This window comes from Neophocaena asiaeorientalis, unplaced genomic scaffold (assembly GCF_003031525.2).
Source record: "Neophocaena asiaeorientalis asiaeorientalis breed wild unplaced genomic scaffold, Neophocaena_asiaeorientalis_V1.1 scaffold21, whole genome shotgun sequence".
Taxonomy (NCBI): Eukaryota; Metazoa; Chordata; class Mammalia; order Artiodactyla; family Phocoenidae; genus Neophocaena; species Neophocaena asiaeorientalis.
This window is the reverse complement of record NW_020174053.1, coordinates 3,351,613-3,368,992: the sequence shown is the minus strand read 5'-3', so window position 1 is coordinate 3,368,992 and position 17,380 is coordinate 3,351,613. Positions and strand designations below refer to the sequence as shown.

Below are 17,380 nucleotides of genomic sequence, written 5' to 3'. Positions count from 1 at the left end.
CAGCGGGTGGTGCTTCCAGGACTGACTCCCCTGGACCTTACAGAACTCCCTGCTGGGGAGCCACACCCACCACTCAACCCACTGAATTCAAGACCGTGCGCCACAGCCAGGCCTGAGGAGGCTCACCATGCAGACGCCGCTGCAGCTGTGTCTTGGCACTTCAGAGCTGGAAAACAGAGGCCAAAACACCGCTCCTGAAAAACCTGACGCTTCTAGCGTGTTGCCAGCAGAAAACAGCAAGGGGGGCAGGTGCGGTGTTAGGCGGAACCTAGTTCTTATCTAGAACCGCTGCTTCCCAGAGAGTCTGGGGAAGTCTTGTGACCAGCGAAACCAACAGGCGAGCACCCTGAAGATCAGTATTCAGGTCTGGAGTGGATATTCAGGAAGTCTTTATTGGCACAGGAGCAAGCCAGAGCTCACACGGACGCCGCGTCTCTCAAGAATTGTCCATGTACTTCATGGTAGAGTTGAGAATCTCCATCCCGTGAAGCTCTCTCAGTACAGCAGCAAACCTGTCATAATCAGAACACAAACTCCAGGACATAAATGCCAGGGTGCAGACACCAGGCCCCCAGAGGCATCCCCCCCTCAGGCAGAAGCCGGCTGGGACAGGACAGAGCAGCAACTGTTGCCCTGGGGAGCCCTAAAGATCAAAGTGGGGAGACCCTCAGGAGGCCCACAAAACACGGCAACACTCGCCACGTGAGTGGCAGATGTGACAGGGACCTGCGGGACCTGCTCTTGGGAGCTCCCCAGCAGGTTGCCACAGCGAGCCCATCCTAGCTGATGTGCTTTGCTTTCTGTAGAAGAAAGATTTTATCCATTCCTTCCATTTGAACTGTCAGACAGAACTCGAAAAGACCGCAGACGTCATCCAGGCCCACCCTCTCGTTCTCCAGAGGAGGGGTGGGAGGGGGAGCCTGTGCAAGAAGGAAGCAGGCAGGCCAGAGGCCCTCCCCACCATGGAAGGCGCCCCCTCCTGTGCCAGGGCACCACGCTCAGCCACAGGTGGGCACCTTCCAGGAACGTGAGGACCAGGCGTCCCAGCGCCTCATTTCGGGGCAGAGCGGGGCGGAAGCCTGGGCTGAGAGAGGCACGATACCCAGATCAAGCGCAGGCTCCTGTCTAAGCTTGTTGGGTGGTCTTAATCATGCCGCTCCCCAACCTCGTCTGTTTTCTCCAGCGCAAGAATTTACCCTACAGGACATTCTCCCATACGCTTAGGTCCCAAGCAAAAAAAAAAATGAAGTCGGGGAGGTCTGTTTCTGGAGAGCAGAGGAGAGAGAAAGGAGACAGAGAGAAGGGGAGATGGTGTGCGAGGGAGGAGGGGTGGAGAGAGGAGTGGCTGGAGGAGACTGCGGGAATGGAGCAGACAGAAGACGACGGCCGTCGGTGCCCGGAAAGATCCCTGTCCCATAACCGGGTTCCCTCTCCGGCTGCAGCCTGAGCTCTCCCCAGTGCCCTGGGGGTGAGGGTCATCCTCCACAGAAGCAGCTGGGCTCCCTGCCGCGCCGTGCACCTGGGCTCGGCCGTGCACAGCTTCCCCAGGGCGATGCCCGCGTTCAGCTGCACGGCCGTCTTCTGAGCATCGCCGCCCGCGAGCTTCAGCAAGACCGGCACGATGTCCGTGGTCAGCAGGGACGAGGCCACGTGTGGCACCTCCATGCAGTTCCCCAGGCAGAGGGTGGCGTTGCCCACCAGAATCTCATCCTCCGAGCCCAGCAGCTGCATCAGGACACCGAGCTCTACGGGGTGGAGGAGAACAAGCAGGAGGCTGGCAGTGGAACATGGGGGGCACAGGGAGGTGGCAGTGGATGGACATGTCACTTACTCGGCAAATCCCTATTGAGTGCTCTGAAGCTCTCTGGCTCCTGGCTGTGTCTCTGAGGGACCTCAGGAGCCCGGCGCAGAGCCTGGCAGGACTCAGTTGTCCCGGGAATGCAGGCTATGCATCAGGCAGGTCTGTTCTCTCTACGTCCCCAATCTGAAGCTCTCAGCTCCACCTGACAGCCCCCACCTGAGTGGGAGGCCGTGGGCTGGCACCCTGTACCTGCGGGGCCAGGAACAGGTTCTACAGGAAAGGTTCCTGCCCCCCACTCAGTGGGGACCCCCATTCACGCCTGTGCGGCCCAGAGGAGGTGGGAAGGAGAGCGTTAGCAGGACCCCTGCCCCGCATGACAGGGCAGTGACTAGACTAGAGACAGGCTCAGCCTCTCCTATTCTCCTTGGTCACTAAGGTGTTTCCCCTGGGAAGGAAGAGGGCCCGTGTTAGGTCAGTCTAAGCAGAATGCTTTACAAACAATCCCAGTTTACTTGGAGTGGGGCGGTAGCTCCCAGCTTTGATTCTGTTATCTTTGAGCTGTTTCCCAGCTGAGTCTTCCAGCAAGGATGTGGCACCTGTGCGCGGCCGAATGCTAATTAGGAGCTTTCAGAGCTGGAGGTGAGGTGACGTCATCTTCATACACACTGCCCGAGTCCGGGGAGGGCGTGACGCATCCTCCTCAGTCTTTCCTCCCTCCTCACCCGCAGCTCCCTTTGCAGCTTCACGGCTTGATTAATCTCTGGGTTAATGTGGGCTCCACTTAAAGAAACTATCACTTACTTTTATCCAGTCTTATCAGCTCTTCTCGTGCTTCGTGATAACTATTAGTGCAGATGGCGAGGATCTTTACCGCATAACGTGACGCAGTCTGGCCTCCTGCCTAGATTTCAGAGTGAAATTAGGAAAAGAAAATCAATGCCGTGGTTGCTCTCGGCCAGAAACCACAGTGAGCAGCTGTGACTGTGCTCGTGGCTTCCTAGACTTCTGAGCCGGAGCTCTGCTGACAGTAGCGTGTGCTTCCTGGCGAGTGGGCCTGGTCCCTGGTGGGATGCAGTGTCACTCACATGCTCCCTAACGTGGCCCTCACCCCCGCTATGAATGTAGGCCTGTCATGTACACCTGAGTAATTACCTGTGGAAGGCTTAGGAGTGAGTGGCTGAGAACAGAATGGTGCTGTCGACTGGCAGATGTACCAAAAAGGGAGGAAAAGGCCCTCCCATGTCAGTTCACCATTTGAGAATGAGGGTTGACTTGAGAAGGCTGTCAGGCTGACAGGCCTGCATGGAGAACATTACGAACCTAGATCATTTTAAGAGGTGACAACTGTCGAATCATAACCCTTCAAATCACCCTATGTGGGGTCTTTAAAATGCATGTGTGTGTGAAGGCATGCATAATGCACGTGTGTGTGCATGCAACCAGCAGGCTCCGGTGGGTGTGCAAGAGTTATACAGAGTGAATGACGGTCATCATCCACGTGGCTGCCTAAACTCACATCCACCACCCTGTCCCTCAATATCGCCCCTGCCCCAGAAGCAGCCCCCCGACAGAGCACGCTTCCTGGTGCCACTCAGCCTGGGTTTTATGAGTAAGTCTCCCGTGGGGTCACCACAGTAACGTGGGGTAGTGAACCTCACTGGGCACATGCATCGCTGGCGGGACCCAGAGATGCGACCTAGTAACTCACCTCCCCCTTCAAGAGAATCTAGTTAACTCTCGTACTAACTCACATAGATTCACTGCACTCGTATTGTGGGGAAAATCTGAACATCCTTTTAAAAGCCACACGGTTACTCTGCAGGCTACATATCTCATAAATGGAGTTATCTCCAACCTTCCCCAGGTAACTGGATAAAGCGTCATGAGCAGGAAACCATGAACAAAACCAGGACCTGAGAAACCTTGTTGAAGCCACTCAGACCATCTTTTTCGAGGACAGAGGCCATACATTTTTAAAGTTAGGTTTAAGTGGTAAGCAGTTTTTATGGATGCATCTAATGAACAATTATTTGTTCAACAATCTTACACTGCTGGTCAGAGCAGAGTCTGGGTGGACAGGCAGAAGGGAATCTCCATTCGAGAAGGTTAGAAGCTAGCAGGGGGGAAATAGAAGAACCTTAACTGAACAAAGCCCTCCTTAGTTCTGTTCCCCAAATAAAATATGACACTCCCGGAAATTCAGGAGGTTGTAACCAATGAAGTTATTTTACCTTCAGGAATTTAACCATTTTCTTCACCACTCCCGCTCTGAGGGCCTCCTCAACAATTTTCGGAGAGGAAACAAGGGTGCGGCTAAGAACGCCAGCAGCTCTCTGAGTGAAGCAGAAAGAAAGGCTGATTAAACTTTCCTAAGTGGGGAGGGGCAAGAAAGGGGTAGGGGGTTAAGGCCACAAACTACCTTGTATACAATAAATTAGCTACAAGGATATACTGTACAGCATAGGGAATATAGCCAATATTTTCTCGTAACTATACATGGAGCATAACCTTTAAAATTTGTGAATCACTGTGTTGTACACCTGAAATATATAATATTGTACACGCACTATACCTCAATAGGAATTTTTTTCTTAAAATGCTGATGACCTTTTAAAGTCAACGAGTAGTTTGGTGAGGCAAAAACAATCATTAGTATTAGATGCAAAATAATACCTTGACTTTAAAAATACAATGGCCAAGGAATTGATAGCAAGTCAAGTACTGTCCTTTATAATAAAGCTGCTGGGTAGGCAATTCTAAGGGCCGCCAACATTGCCCCCGGGTGCACAGAGGCCCAGCTTATTCCAGCTTCACACAGGACCAGCGTTCAACCCTTGGCAAGAAAGTCCTGGCCTGTATCACCCGTGGGGCTCTGATACCTGTTCAGGGCCCTTATTAGATGGTGGACTTCCTGGATGGATCCTCTGGGACTTTTAGCTTTTCCTTTATCTTTTCTAAATCTTTGTCTTTTTATTCTATTTTCTGGGAGACTTCACTGATTTTATTTTCCAGTTCTAATTTTTTAAAAAATAGTTCTGTTACTATTTTATGGCCATAACACTATCTTTTTTTTTTTTGCGGTACGCGGGCCTCTCACTGTTGTGGCCTCCACCGTTGCGGAGCACAGGCTCCAGACGCGCAGGCTCAGAGGCCATGGCTCACGGGCCCAGCCGCTCTGCGGCATATGGGATCTTCCCAGACCGGGGAACGAACCCGCGTCCGCTGCATCGGCAGGTGGACTCTCAACCACTGAGCCACCAGGGAAGCCCCCATAACACTATCTTGAATCTTTCTGAAGACATGAGTGATAGTTATTAATTTTTTCTTCTGTTTTCTACTTCATCTCTATTTTTTGAGAGTCAAATGTTCTGCTTACCTTGCTTCGTCTATTTATTTGTATGGCTTTCCTGATATGCCTGGTGAGATCTACCCTTAGCTCTCCAGTCACATTTATGAAAAAAGCAGTATGTTTGGGTACACTATGTTTATGGGAAGTTTATCCACTGACAGGTGGAGAGGCGGCACTCTCAAATACTAGAAAGCAAAACTTTTTCCTCTGGTCTTTCAATTCCTTTAGGAAAAAATGGCTCATTTTATGCCTGAGGAATAGATGCCTGGCTGCCAGATGCAGTCCCCCATCTCTTACTTCTGTCCTCCGCTGTAGCTGGCGGTTTGAATTCTCGATCTTCTCCATGGAGCTGCAAGACAGACCTGCTACCCCCCAGCTGGGCTCCCCTCGTCTGTCCTCTACACGAAGGCTTCTTTAGCCCTGCCGCATTAATTACCAGTCTGGCAGCTGTTCTCCATCTTCCAGAAACTAGCTAAAATAACTTACCCTTTGGTGACCTCTTGCCTGTTCACTTCGTCAGTGTGGGTTTCTGCCTTTTTTCCCCCTAATGTCTTTAGTCTCAATTTAATGAAGTCTCCAGAGCAAGAATGGACAAACCTGTGTATTATCATATCACCTATCTTGTTTCCCTAATCTGCTTCCTACAGGGGCTAGGATGTGACTACAGTTGACAGTACAGCTCTCTTTTCAGGCCCAAGGCAGTAGAAAGAGCACGGTATTAAAGGACCGGGTTCCCTGCTAAGGCTACTGCCCTACTCAACAAGCTGGTGAGCACCCACCTAGCTGTGGCCAAGCAGAGTCCTGGGGACATCTACCCCAGAGTCCTTGAAGGGCCAGTGTGGAACTAGTGCAGGCCCAGCTTTAGACCCACCAGCCAGAAAATCCCAAGTATCCAAGAACAGTGGTGCTTATCACTTTTGGGGTCGTGTATCATTTTTGAGGATCTGATGAAAGCTGTGGTGCTCTCCAGTCCCATGAAAATGCACATACACTCAGAGTTTTCTATACAATTGCTGGGGCTTCCAGGGAACCTGAAGACCTACCACAACTTCCTGGAGCCCAGGTTAAACAGCTTTGCCCTGTAAGTCCGGACTGACTTCAGAGAAGCTGTGGGCTTGCTGGCCACAAACAAGATATGCTGGATCTACTTGGAAGGTTTGTACAACCCTGGAACCAGTCCCCCGACAATGATCTTTTTTTTTTTAAAATTTTTTTAATACAGCAGGTTCTCATTAGTTATCTATTTTATACATATTAGTGTACATACGTCAATCCCAATTTCCCAGTTCAGCCCACCACCATCCCCCCTTCACGTCTCCCCCTTGGTGTCCATATGTTTGTTCTCTACATCTGTGTCTCAATTTCTGCCTTGCAAACCGGTTCACCTGTACCATTTTTCTAGATTCCACATATATGCATTAATATACGATATTTGTTTTTCTCTTTCTGACTTACTTCACTCTGTATGACAGTCTCTAGATCCACCCACGTCTCTACAAATGACCCAATTTCGTCCCGTTTTACGGCTGAGTAATATTCCACTGTATATATGTACCACATCTCCTTTATCCATTCGTCTGTCGATGGGCATTTAGGTTGCTTCCATGACCTGACTATTGTAAATAGTGCTGCAATGAACATTGGGGTGCATGTGTCTTTTTGAATTATGGTTTTCTCAGGGTATATGCCCAGTAGTGGGATTGCTGGGTCATATGGTAATTCTATTTTTAGTTTTTTAAGGAACCTCCATACTGTTCTCCATAGTGGCTGTATCAATTTACACACCCACCAACAGTGCAAGAGGGTTCCCTTTTCTCCACACCCTCTCCAGCATTTGTTGTTTGTAGATTTTCTGATGATGCCCATTCTAACCAGTGTGAGGTGATGCCTCGTAGTTTTGATTTGCATTTCCCTAATAATTAGTGATGTTGAGCAGCTTTTCATGTGCTTCTTGGCCATCTGTATGTCTTCTTTGGAGAAATGTCCATTTAGGTCTTCTGCCCATTTGTTGATTGGGTTGTTTGTTTAATATTGAGCTGCATGAGCTGTTGACTTTTTTTTTGAGATTAATCCTTTGTCTGTTGATTTGTTTGCAAATATTTTCTCCCATTCTGAGGGCTGTCTTTTCGTTTTGTTTATAGTTTCCTTTGATGTGCAAAAGCTTTTATTAGGTCCTATTAGGTCCCATTTGTTTATTTTTGTTTTTATTTCCATGACTCTAGGAGGTGGTTCAAAAAAGATCTTGCTGTGATTTAGGTCAAAGAGTGTTCTTCCTGTGTTTTCCTCTAAGAGTTTTATAGTGTCCGGTCTTACATTTACATCTTTAATCCATTTTAAGTTTATTTTTGTGTAGGGTGTTAGGGAGTCTTCTAATTTCCTTCTTTTACATGTTGCTGTCCAGTTCTGCCAACACCACTTATTGAAGAGACTGTCTTTTTTCCACTGTATATTCTTGCCTCCTTTGTCATAAATTAGGTGACCATAGGTACATGGGTTTATCTCTGGACTTCCTATCCTGTTCCATTGATCTATATTTCTGTTTCTGTGCCGGTACCATATTGTCTTGACTACTGTAGCTCTGTAGTATAATCTGAAGTCACGGAGTCTGATTCCTCCAGCTCCGTTTTTTTCCCTCAAGACTGCTTTGGCTACTCGGGGTCTTTTGTGTCTCCATACAAATTTTAAGATTTTTTGTTCTAGTTCTGTAAAAAATGCCACTGGTAATTTGATAGGGATTGCATTGAATATGCAGATTGCTTTGGGTAGTATAGTCATTTTCAAAATATTTATTCTTCCAATCCAAGAATATGGTATATCTCTCCATCTGTTTGTGTCATCTTTGATTTATTTCATCAGTGTCTTATAGTGTTCTGAGTACAGGTCTTTTACCTCCTTAGGAAGGTTTATTGCTAGGTATTTTATTCTTTTTGTTGCAACTGTGAATGGGATTGTTTCCTTAATTTCTCTTTCAGATTTTTCATCATTAGTGTATAGGAATGCAAGAGATTTCTGTGCATTAATTTTGCATCCTGCAACTTTACCAAATTCATTGATTAGCTCTAGTAGTTTCCTGGTGGCATCTTTAGGATTCTTTATGTATAGTATCATGTCACCTGCAAACAGTGACAGTTTTTCTTCTTGTTTTCCAATTTGTATTCCTTTTATTTCTTTTTCTTCTCTGATTGCCGTGGCTAGGACTTCCAAAACTATGTTGAATAATAGTGGTGAGGGTGGACATCCTTGCCTTGTTCCTGATCTTAGAGGAAATGCTTTCACTTTTTCATCATTGAGAATGATGTTTGCTGTGGGTTTGTCTTATATGGCTTTTATTGTTTTGAGGTAGGTTCCCTCTATGCCCACTTTCTGGAGAGTTTTTATCATAAATGGGTGTTGAATTTTGTCAAAAGCTTTTTCTGAGATGATCATATGGTTTTTATTCTTCAGTTTGTTAATATGGTGTATCACATTGATTGATTTGCGTATATTGAAGAATCCTTGCATCCCTGGGATAAATCCCTCTTGATCATGGTGTTACGATCCTTTAAATGTGTTGTTAGATTCCGTTTGCCAGCATTTTGTTGAGGATTTTTGCATCTATGTTCATCAGTGATATTGGCCTGTAGTTTTCTTTCTTTGTGACATCTTTGTCTGGTACTGGTATCAGGGTGATGGTGGCCTCGTAGAATGAGTTTGGGAGTGTTCCTCCCTCTACTATATTTTGGAAGAGTTTGAGAAGGATGGGTGTTAGCTCTTCTCTAAATGTTTGAGAATTCACCTGTGAAGCCATCTGGTCCTGGACTTCTGTTTGTTGGAAGATTTTTAATCACAGTTTCAATTTCATTACTTGTGATTGGTCTGTTCATATTTACTATTTCTTCCTGGTTCAGTCTTGGAAGGTTATACCTTTCTAATAATTTGCCCATTTCTTCCAGGTTGTCCATTTTATTGGCATACAGTGGCTTGTAGTAGTCTCTTAGGATGCTTTGTATTTCTGCAGTGTCTGCTGTAATTTCTCCTGTTTTCATTTCTAATTTTATTGATTTGAGTCCTCTCCCTCTTTTTCTTGATGAGTCTGGCTAAAGGTTTATCAATTTTGTTTATCTTCTCAAAGAACCAGGTTTTAGTTTTATTGATCTTTGCTATTGTTTTCTTTGTTTCTATTTCATTTATTTCTGCTCTGATCTCTATGATTTCTTTCCTTCTACTAACTTTGAGTTTTGTTTGTTCTTCTTTCTCTAGTTCCTTTAGGTGTAAGGTTAGATTGTTTATTTGATACGTTTCTTGAGGTAGCATTGCATTGCTAAAAACTTCCCTCTTAGAACTGCTTTTGCTGCATCCCATAGGTTTTGGATTGTTGTGTTTTCATTGTAATTTGTCTCTAGATATTTTTTTATTTCCACTTTGATTTCTTCAGTGGTCTCTTGGTATGTAGTAACATATTTTTCAGCATCCATGTTTTTGTGTTTTTTATGTTTCTTTCGCTGTAACTGATTTCTAATCTCATAGCATTGTGGTTGGAAAAGATGCTTGATGTGATTTCAATTTTCTTAAATTTACCAAGGCTTGATTTGTGACCCAAGATGTGATCTATCTTGGAGAATGTTCTGTGTGCACTTGAGAAGAAAGTGTAATCTCCTGTTTTTGGATGGAATGTCCTATAAATATTAATTAAACATATCTGTTCTATTGTGTCATTTAAAACTGTGTTTCCTTATTAATTTTCTGTCTGGATGATCTGTCCATTGGTGTAAGTAGGGTGTTAATGTCCCCCACTGTTACTGTGTTACTGTCGATTTCCTCTTTTATAGCTGTTAGCAGTTGCTTTATGTATTGAGGTGCTCCTAAGTTGGGTGCATATATATTTATAATTGTTATATCTTCTTCTCGGATTGATCCCTTGATCATTATGTAGTGTCCTTCCTTGTCTCTTGTAACATTCTTTATTTGAAAGTCTATTTTATCTGATATGAGTATTGCTACTGCAGCTTTCTTTTGATTTCCATCTGCATGGAATATATTTTTCCATCCCCTCACTTTCAGTCTGTATGTGTCCCTAGGTCTGAAGTGGGTCTCTTGTAGACAGCATATATATGGCTCTTGTTTTTGTATCCATTCAGCGAGCTGTGTCTCATGGTTGGAGCATTTAATCCATTCACGTTTAAGGTAATTATCTATATGTATGTTCCTATTACCATTTTCTTAATTGTTATGCGGTTTTTTTTGTAGGTCCTTTTTTTCTCTTGTGTTTCCCACTTAGAGAAGTTCCTTTAGCATTTGTTGTAGAGCTGGTTTGGCAGTGCTGAATTCTCGTAGCTTTTGCTTGTCTGTGAAGCTTTTGATTTCTCCATGAAATCTGAATGAGATCCTTGCCGGGTAATCTTGGTTCTATGTTCTTCCTTTTCATCACTTTAAGTATATCTTGCCACTCCCTTCTGGCTGTAGAGTTTCTGCTGAGAAATCAGCTGTTAATCTTATGGGAGTTCCCTTGTATGTTATTTGTCATTTTTCCCTTGTTGCTTTCAATAGTTTCTCTTTGCCTTTAATTTTTGTCAATTTGATTACTATGTGTCTCGATGTGTTTCTCCTTGGGTTTATCTTGTATGGGACTCTCTGCGCTTCCTGGACTTGGGTGGCTATTTCCTTTCCCATGTTAGGGAAGTTTTCAACTATAATCTCTTCAAATATTTTCTCGGGTCCCTTCTCTCTCTCTTCTCCTTCTGGGACCCCTATAATGCGAATGTTGGTGCATTGAATGTTGTCCCAGAGGTCTCTTAGGCTGTCTTCATTTCTTTTCATTCTTTTTCCTTTATTTTGTTCCATGGCAGTGAATTCCACCATTCTGTCTTCCAGCTCACATATTCGTTCTTCTGCCTCAGTTATTCTGCTATTGATTCCTTCTAGTGTAGTTTTCATTTCAGTTATTGTATTGTTCATCTCTGTTTGTTCTTTAATTCTTCTGGTGTTTGTTCCTTAATTCTTCTAGGTCTTTGTTTAACATTTCTTGCATCTTCTTGATCTTTGCCTCCATTCTTTTTGCAAGGTCCTGGATCATCCTCACTATCATCATTCTGAATTCGTTTTCTGGAAGGTTGCCTATCTCCACTACATTTTGTTGTTTTTCTGGGGTTTCATTTCGCTCCTTCATCTGGTACATAGTCTTCTGACTTTTCATTTTGTTTATCTTTCTGTGAATGTGGTTTTCATTCCACAGGCTGCAGAACTGTAGTTCTTCTTGCTTCTGCTGTCTGCCCTCTGGTGGATGAGGCTGTCTAAGAGGCTTGTGCCGAGGCTGTGATCCTTGAAGGGCTGGTTTCCCAGACCTGCCCTGGATGTGACACCAATTGTTTCTCTAGGTTTAGGGCCCTGACTTAATAGGCATAAAAGTTGGGGTGATTCCTAATGCAAGTGAAGAACACATCCCAGGATAATGGCAAACAGCCTCTTGAATCATATCAACATTCTCCTCCTGATACACTGTGCTAACCATAGGCCTTCTTAATTTTCTTAGCCAAATGTCAGAAACAGAAGAAAGCCATTCCAGCATATATCTCCAAGGGGGCTAAAACCATTATGCATAAACAACCTCCAGAATCACTGGCTTCAAAATATGTGTCTGGCTTTTTTGACTATGGAAGAAAGATTCCAAATAAAATCATTTGGCCTGTCCAATTTGCACAGAGATGGCTTGATATAGGACAAATCAGACAGATTACCTTGGATAAGCTGTTAAGGGCCACAGTTTACAGAAAACGGATTCTTAACTGGGGTTCCTGGACTCTAGGGCCTCCACAGATGGGCACTGGTGGGGGGTGTCACCAAATCCCCTGAAACCATAGGCAAATTCAGTATTTATGTGCTATGGGCATTGTTTTGAGGAGTATATAATCTGCCTCATATCTCAGAGAATCAGTAGAATCTGAAATGTGTGGTGACTTCAAAATAAAACAAAACAAAACAAAACAAAAGGAGAACAACAAAGGAAGCTGTTTCTGGATTTCCCTGGGAGAAGCTTACTGTGAGGATTCCTCCATCCTGGCTGTTCAGTAAAGACAGGCACTTGCGGCTCACCTCCGTGGCCCAAACCTACAACAACAAGGAGCGGGAGAAGGAGTTTGCCTATCCTGGTCGTGGTCCTCTGCCTCTTCCTTCTGAGCGCTCAAGGAGAACCGACCACTCTCCACTCCCTCCCTCTCGCCACCACCACGTCTGTCCACATTTCCTTCACATCTTCTTCTATCACTCTCATTTCTTCCCACGTCCAACTCCCCTAACTACAGGGTGACACCTTGAGAGCAGGGACCACATCGTATTTGACTTTGTAAACGCAGAACCTAGCACCGTGCTCAGCGCCCTGGATGCTCAACTGGTTTTCAGAATCAATACCTGACAGAGCGACTCATCCATCCCTCGGCAGCTCAGGGACAGAGCGTCCGCCCAGCATTCCCCATTCCCATTGCCAGTGTAGAAGCACTGCTGTGCTTCTATCCTCTTTGCAGAAATGAGAACAGTTCTTTGCAACAGAACGGGTTAAGGTAGGGAGAAAAGAATGCGGTACCTCAGAGACAAAGGGGGACTGAAGACACAAGTTCATCATGAGTCCCAGGAGGGTATACATGACCTCTCTGAACAAGTCCACATCCTCCTCACACTTGGCCTTTGGAAATAAAACAAGGTGATCAATGATCTTCCTGCAGCTTGTCATGGTCATCTGTTCCCCTTGGCGATGGTCTCAGGATCACTCACACTCCCTAAAATTGTCAGTGTCATGAACCTAAGTGATGTGGGAAGGTCTGAGCCCAGTTTACAGCACAGAGTGTGTGGCGCCTCATGTCATATGTTGTATGCCCTGGGTTCAGACTGCAGATGGAGCTGTTGAAATGGGTGCTCAAGCCAGCTCCACAGAAAACCCTTCGAACATCTCCGGAGTGGAAGAGACTTGATCTGGAGGACTCTGTAAGGCCAGCTGCCCATCAAACCTACTGTTACAGAAGGGGTAAGCCACTGGCCCCAGCACCCTCAAACAGAATTTCTGGAAAAGCCAGATAATGAAGAAGAAGCCAATGCCCTCAAAGCAGGTAAAAGACCAACTTTGACTAGAAAAGCTGAAATACCATGAGGCCCAAGCAGGCATCCCTGAATTCTTCAGAGGCAGACATCTGTCTTCGGGTGGCAGCCTCAGCGCTGAGGTTTCCCATAATGGCAATACACTGGCAGAGAGCTGAGGTGTTGGTGACCTTGGGATCTCTCCTCTAAAAGGGGATGAAGAGAAAGCGAATCTGCAGAGAGCAGACAAATGATGCCAGAATAATCTCTAGGGGCATCCCTCACTCACCAAAATGTCTGGGAACCAGATAGCGTTATGCCACATGGGGACATCGGTGGGGTCATGCTGGCAGAAAGGAAGGAGGCACACAGAGCGGGAGACCCCAAATCACCTTGGCCTGGAATAGGGAGGCCTGAGGCTTAATCCCAGTCGCTCCATCAACTAGCTGGGGGCACTGGGACAAGTCCTGTCCCTTCTCAGACTTTCCATTTCCACATCTGTGAAAAACTGGCGTGTCAGTATGCCCTCTAAGGTCCCCTGACACTTCTATGGCTCACTGGGGACAGGTCTAGTCACAGCACGGTCTCCTGGAGGACTCCCAGCCTGGCAATTTTCTCCCTCATCAGCTCCAACCACCACACCTGCCCTCCTGACCGAGATGACTGCCATTCAGGGGACAGGGTTGCACGTGGTACTTATGACAGGACTTGGCTCAGAAGAAGACTGATGGAGACCAACAAACTCTCCACCTTCGTCTACTACAGCCCCCAGGCAGGCTTTCCTCCCCTGTAACCAGCTCTGCCCGTATGCCATCTCCAGCTGCCCCCACTGCAGCTGTTTCAACAACCAAGACTTGTATAAATTCCAGCTGTGAATAAATGATTAATCAACCTGAGAGGCAACAGGAGTTCTGGGGTGTAAACTGTGTTGAAACAGCCCCACTCATGCTCCCAAAAGGGTCTGTCACAGGTGATAAAATGAGGGCTTACTCACCAGCACACCCGTCAGTGCCAGGAGAACATCTGGAAGGCTGGCCTGGAACCAGACTTGGAATCTGTCGAGAGAACATCAGCCATGATTTATTTCTACCCCGTGCAAACTAAAACATAAATACAGCATCTTGGGTGATGGAGCAGACCGTCCAACCCTGGGCCCGTGTGATTTGCCCCTGCATGGATGATTCATTCGGAACCAAAAAAGGTCGTCACTGGGCAGGTAATGTGGCTTTACTTTTTCTCAGCCTGGAGACTTGCCTTTGACGTTAAACAACAGATCTCAGAGGGTGGCTCTCTCATGCAGAAGCTGCTGGAATCCCTAGGTTTCTGCCGAACTGACTTAGCGCCACCCCTGCCCTCCCCTTGCTTTGAGTCTACACGCTGTGCGCCGTGCAAACAGGAGACACGGTGTAAGCATGTTTACGTGTCACAGCCGTGAGGAGGGCCCCGAGGCACACACACCTCCACCAGCTAGAGAGGCGAGTACACCCTCCCAGCCCATGCTGATGGCCGGCTGCCAGCACAAACAGCTCTCTCTCGTTGTATGACGGTTCTTAAGTAAGACGCCCTAAAGTTGATGAGGAAATTAAAAACAAAACAAGATGCAGTTTTTAAAAAACTGAAAAGTTATGAAAATCTAAGACCTTTACTGTCTTCCCCAGCAGCAGCTAAACAAAAAAAAAATAAAAAAAGCACGGGGGATGGTTACCCATACTGCCACTGGCGGCCCGGGAGGGCTCTACTTTGTTACTGTGTTTCTCCTCCCTCCCCCTCCCTCTCTCCCTCTTTCCCTCTCTCCCTCTCTTTCTCTCTCATTTAATCAGTACATGTCTGCCAGGCAGTTCCTATTAGGCACTGATTAGGGGAAGAAGCCTCACCGCATGGCAGACTTGCTTGCTGGGGGAGTTACCGTTCTAAGTATGTTACGGCTTCCAAGCTCATTGACGGCCGGGTCGCCCCCTGCACCTAGAGGGACTGGAACAGGAGTGGCTGACCACGGCCCCTGAAGACATCAGCTGTCCTACGCAGTGAATCTTGTGATGCTCAGTTGGTCTAGCCTCCCGTGTGCCTCACGTTTTAGAAGATCAGACAGTTCAACAAAGGTTGAAGAAGAAATGTCAATTTCTGGAAACAAAAATTACCTTTCTTCCAGAGCCAAGTCTGTGAGCAGTCCCATGGCTGAGTTGGCCTTCTTATCTGAGAAATCAAGAAACGACACGAGGGCTTCCAACAACCTGCAAAAATCCATAACACCCTCAGGGTGGGCTGACCTCCAGCTGACAGCATCCCCAACAAGGAGGCTTCGCATGGAGGCCAGGAAGGAGTCAGCACCTGACTGAAATAAGCTGAAAGGGCCTTACCATGCCCACCAGGAAGCCCAGCCCCTGCCCACCCCAATGAGGCAGACACTCTCCCATGGGAATGGCTCTACCACTTAACGTGAGGGCCCAGGGGAATTAACAATTTTAACCAAAGTTCACTGATTATCAGATGCTGACTTGGAAAGAATCTCTGGTGCCTCTGCCCTGGGACTCTGGCTTGGCCAAGTTGAATCACACAAATGACATCTAAATGGCACCCTTACTAATCTGCTGATGACTAAGTGGGAAGGCCCCCTAATGAAGTGGGGGATGGAATCAAGATTTAACAAGATTTTGACAGGTTGCTGAATCTATCAGATGAAATTTCAGAGAGTTAAACTCAAAGTCTTTCACTTAGAGCTGGAAATTCTGTTTAAGTAACAGAATTGGGAGACCTGGTTTATACCCGACTCATGTGAAAAAAACGTACAAATTTTTAGCCAGTGGCAAACCTGGTATATGAGCAAATAGTCCGGTGCAGCTGCCGAAAAGCTAATGCAGTCTCAGGCTGCCTTAACAGACTGACCGGCGCCAGGACAATGAGAGAAGAAGGCATTTGTCCATCCAGCAAACCCACACCAAGCACCCACAGCGTGCTGAGTGTCGTGCTCAGCGCTGGGACACAGTACTGAGCTCCTGTCTCGTACAGGGATGGGTGTCAGATGATAGGTTAGAAACAGACACATGTCAAGTGGGCACAGAGTCCCCCTGGCAAGAGCTGTGGGAGGATGGAGATGAGGATGACATTTCCGCATCATTGAAAGTGCAGCATTGGCTACTTGCCCCTTTGTCCGTTCAGTCAACAACACTTACTGGCATTATGTGCTAGGTGATGTGGTAGGTTCTGGAGCCACAGGGATGAAACAAGACAAGGCCCCAGCTCCAAGGAGCTTGTAGGCCAGCGTCAGGCACGTGGGGACGGGAGCAGAGCATCTGAGGCAGAGCACACAGCCGTCTCAAAGACGATGAGGCATACATCGCAGAGGCACACTTGGGGACTGCTAGCGGTTCCTCACAGCTAGTGCTTAGGGAGCGGGGAGGACAGAGAGCTGCGAGGCTGGGGAGCTGGGCAGAGCCAGCCTGGGTCACGGGGGGCCTTCTGGAATGTGTGTACTTTCTCCTGTTAGCCTGTGTCCCGAGTGTGGGCAGTGGACGACTTGCTTGGTGGGGGTGTATGGGGAGGGCTGAAGGCTCTTGAACCCCTCTCAGTCTCTGGACTGAGCTGAGACGGGGCACAGTAAGACGGACAGTTGAGAAGAAAGAGGCCTCACAATGACCTAGAAGTAATGATGGGAGACGGTGCAGGAGAGCCAGAGGAAATGAATCCAGGAGATGCGGAGGAGATAGGACTGACAAGTACCATTTTCTCAGGGATGTGGGCAGGAGCCAACCAGGGAGCTCTCAGGATTCTGGCCTAGGCAACAGGGTGGATGGAAATGCTATCTATGAAGACAGAAAATTCAGCTAGAGGCTCTGGTTTGAAGAACCGCTTTTGAAACACTAAGTTTATGATACTTGTGACATTGTGATGAAGGTGCCCAGTTGCAGAAGGACGTTTCCTTGTAACATTTGAGAGAGACTTAGACATGATAATTAGGTCCATGGACAAGAAGAGGGCCAAGGGTAGGATCTTGCGGTCCCTGACGTGGAAACATGACAGCATAAAGGAGGCTTGCAAAGGGAGCTGAGAAGGAAGAGCAGGGAGTGGGAGTAGGGCCAGGAAGAATGATATCATTAGGACCAGATGCCATCAGGCTATAACAGGAGATAAAGACAGAAAAGAGCCCATCAAACTGGGCTCTTAGATTCAGGAGTATGGCCTCCAGTCAC

At 46.8% G+C, this 17,380-nt stretch overlaps 1 protein-coding gene across 4 annotated transcripts in view; it reads right to left on the bottom strand.

Moving 5' to 3' along the window:
- Nucleotides 1-374: 374 nt before the first annotated feature.
- Nucleotides 375-17,380, bottom strand: part of TTC12 (tetratricopeptide repeat domain 12) — a 46,505-nt gene continuing 29,499 nt past the window's right edge. Inside the window, exons 13-21 of one of the 4 annotated variants that reach the window (XM_024754281.1) lie at nt 15,332-15,424; nt 14,188-14,248; nt 13,262-13,399; nt 12,706-12,804; nt 12,165-12,233; nt 4,033-4,134; nt 2,603-2,702; nt 1,520-1,745; nt 375-512 (exon numbers count right to left, since the gene is read on the bottom strand). In XM_024754281.1, coding sequence (XP_024610049.1) covers nt 437-512; nt 1,520-1,745; nt 2,603-2,702; nt 4,033-4,134; nt 12,165-12,233; nt 12,706-12,804; nt 13,262-13,399; nt 14,188-14,248; nt 15,332-15,424 — 964 coding nt within the window. In that variant the 3' untranslated portion in view covers nt 375-436. The other 3 variants (XR_003004421.1, XM_024754284.1, XM_024754283.1) reach the window with 3 other exon arrangements.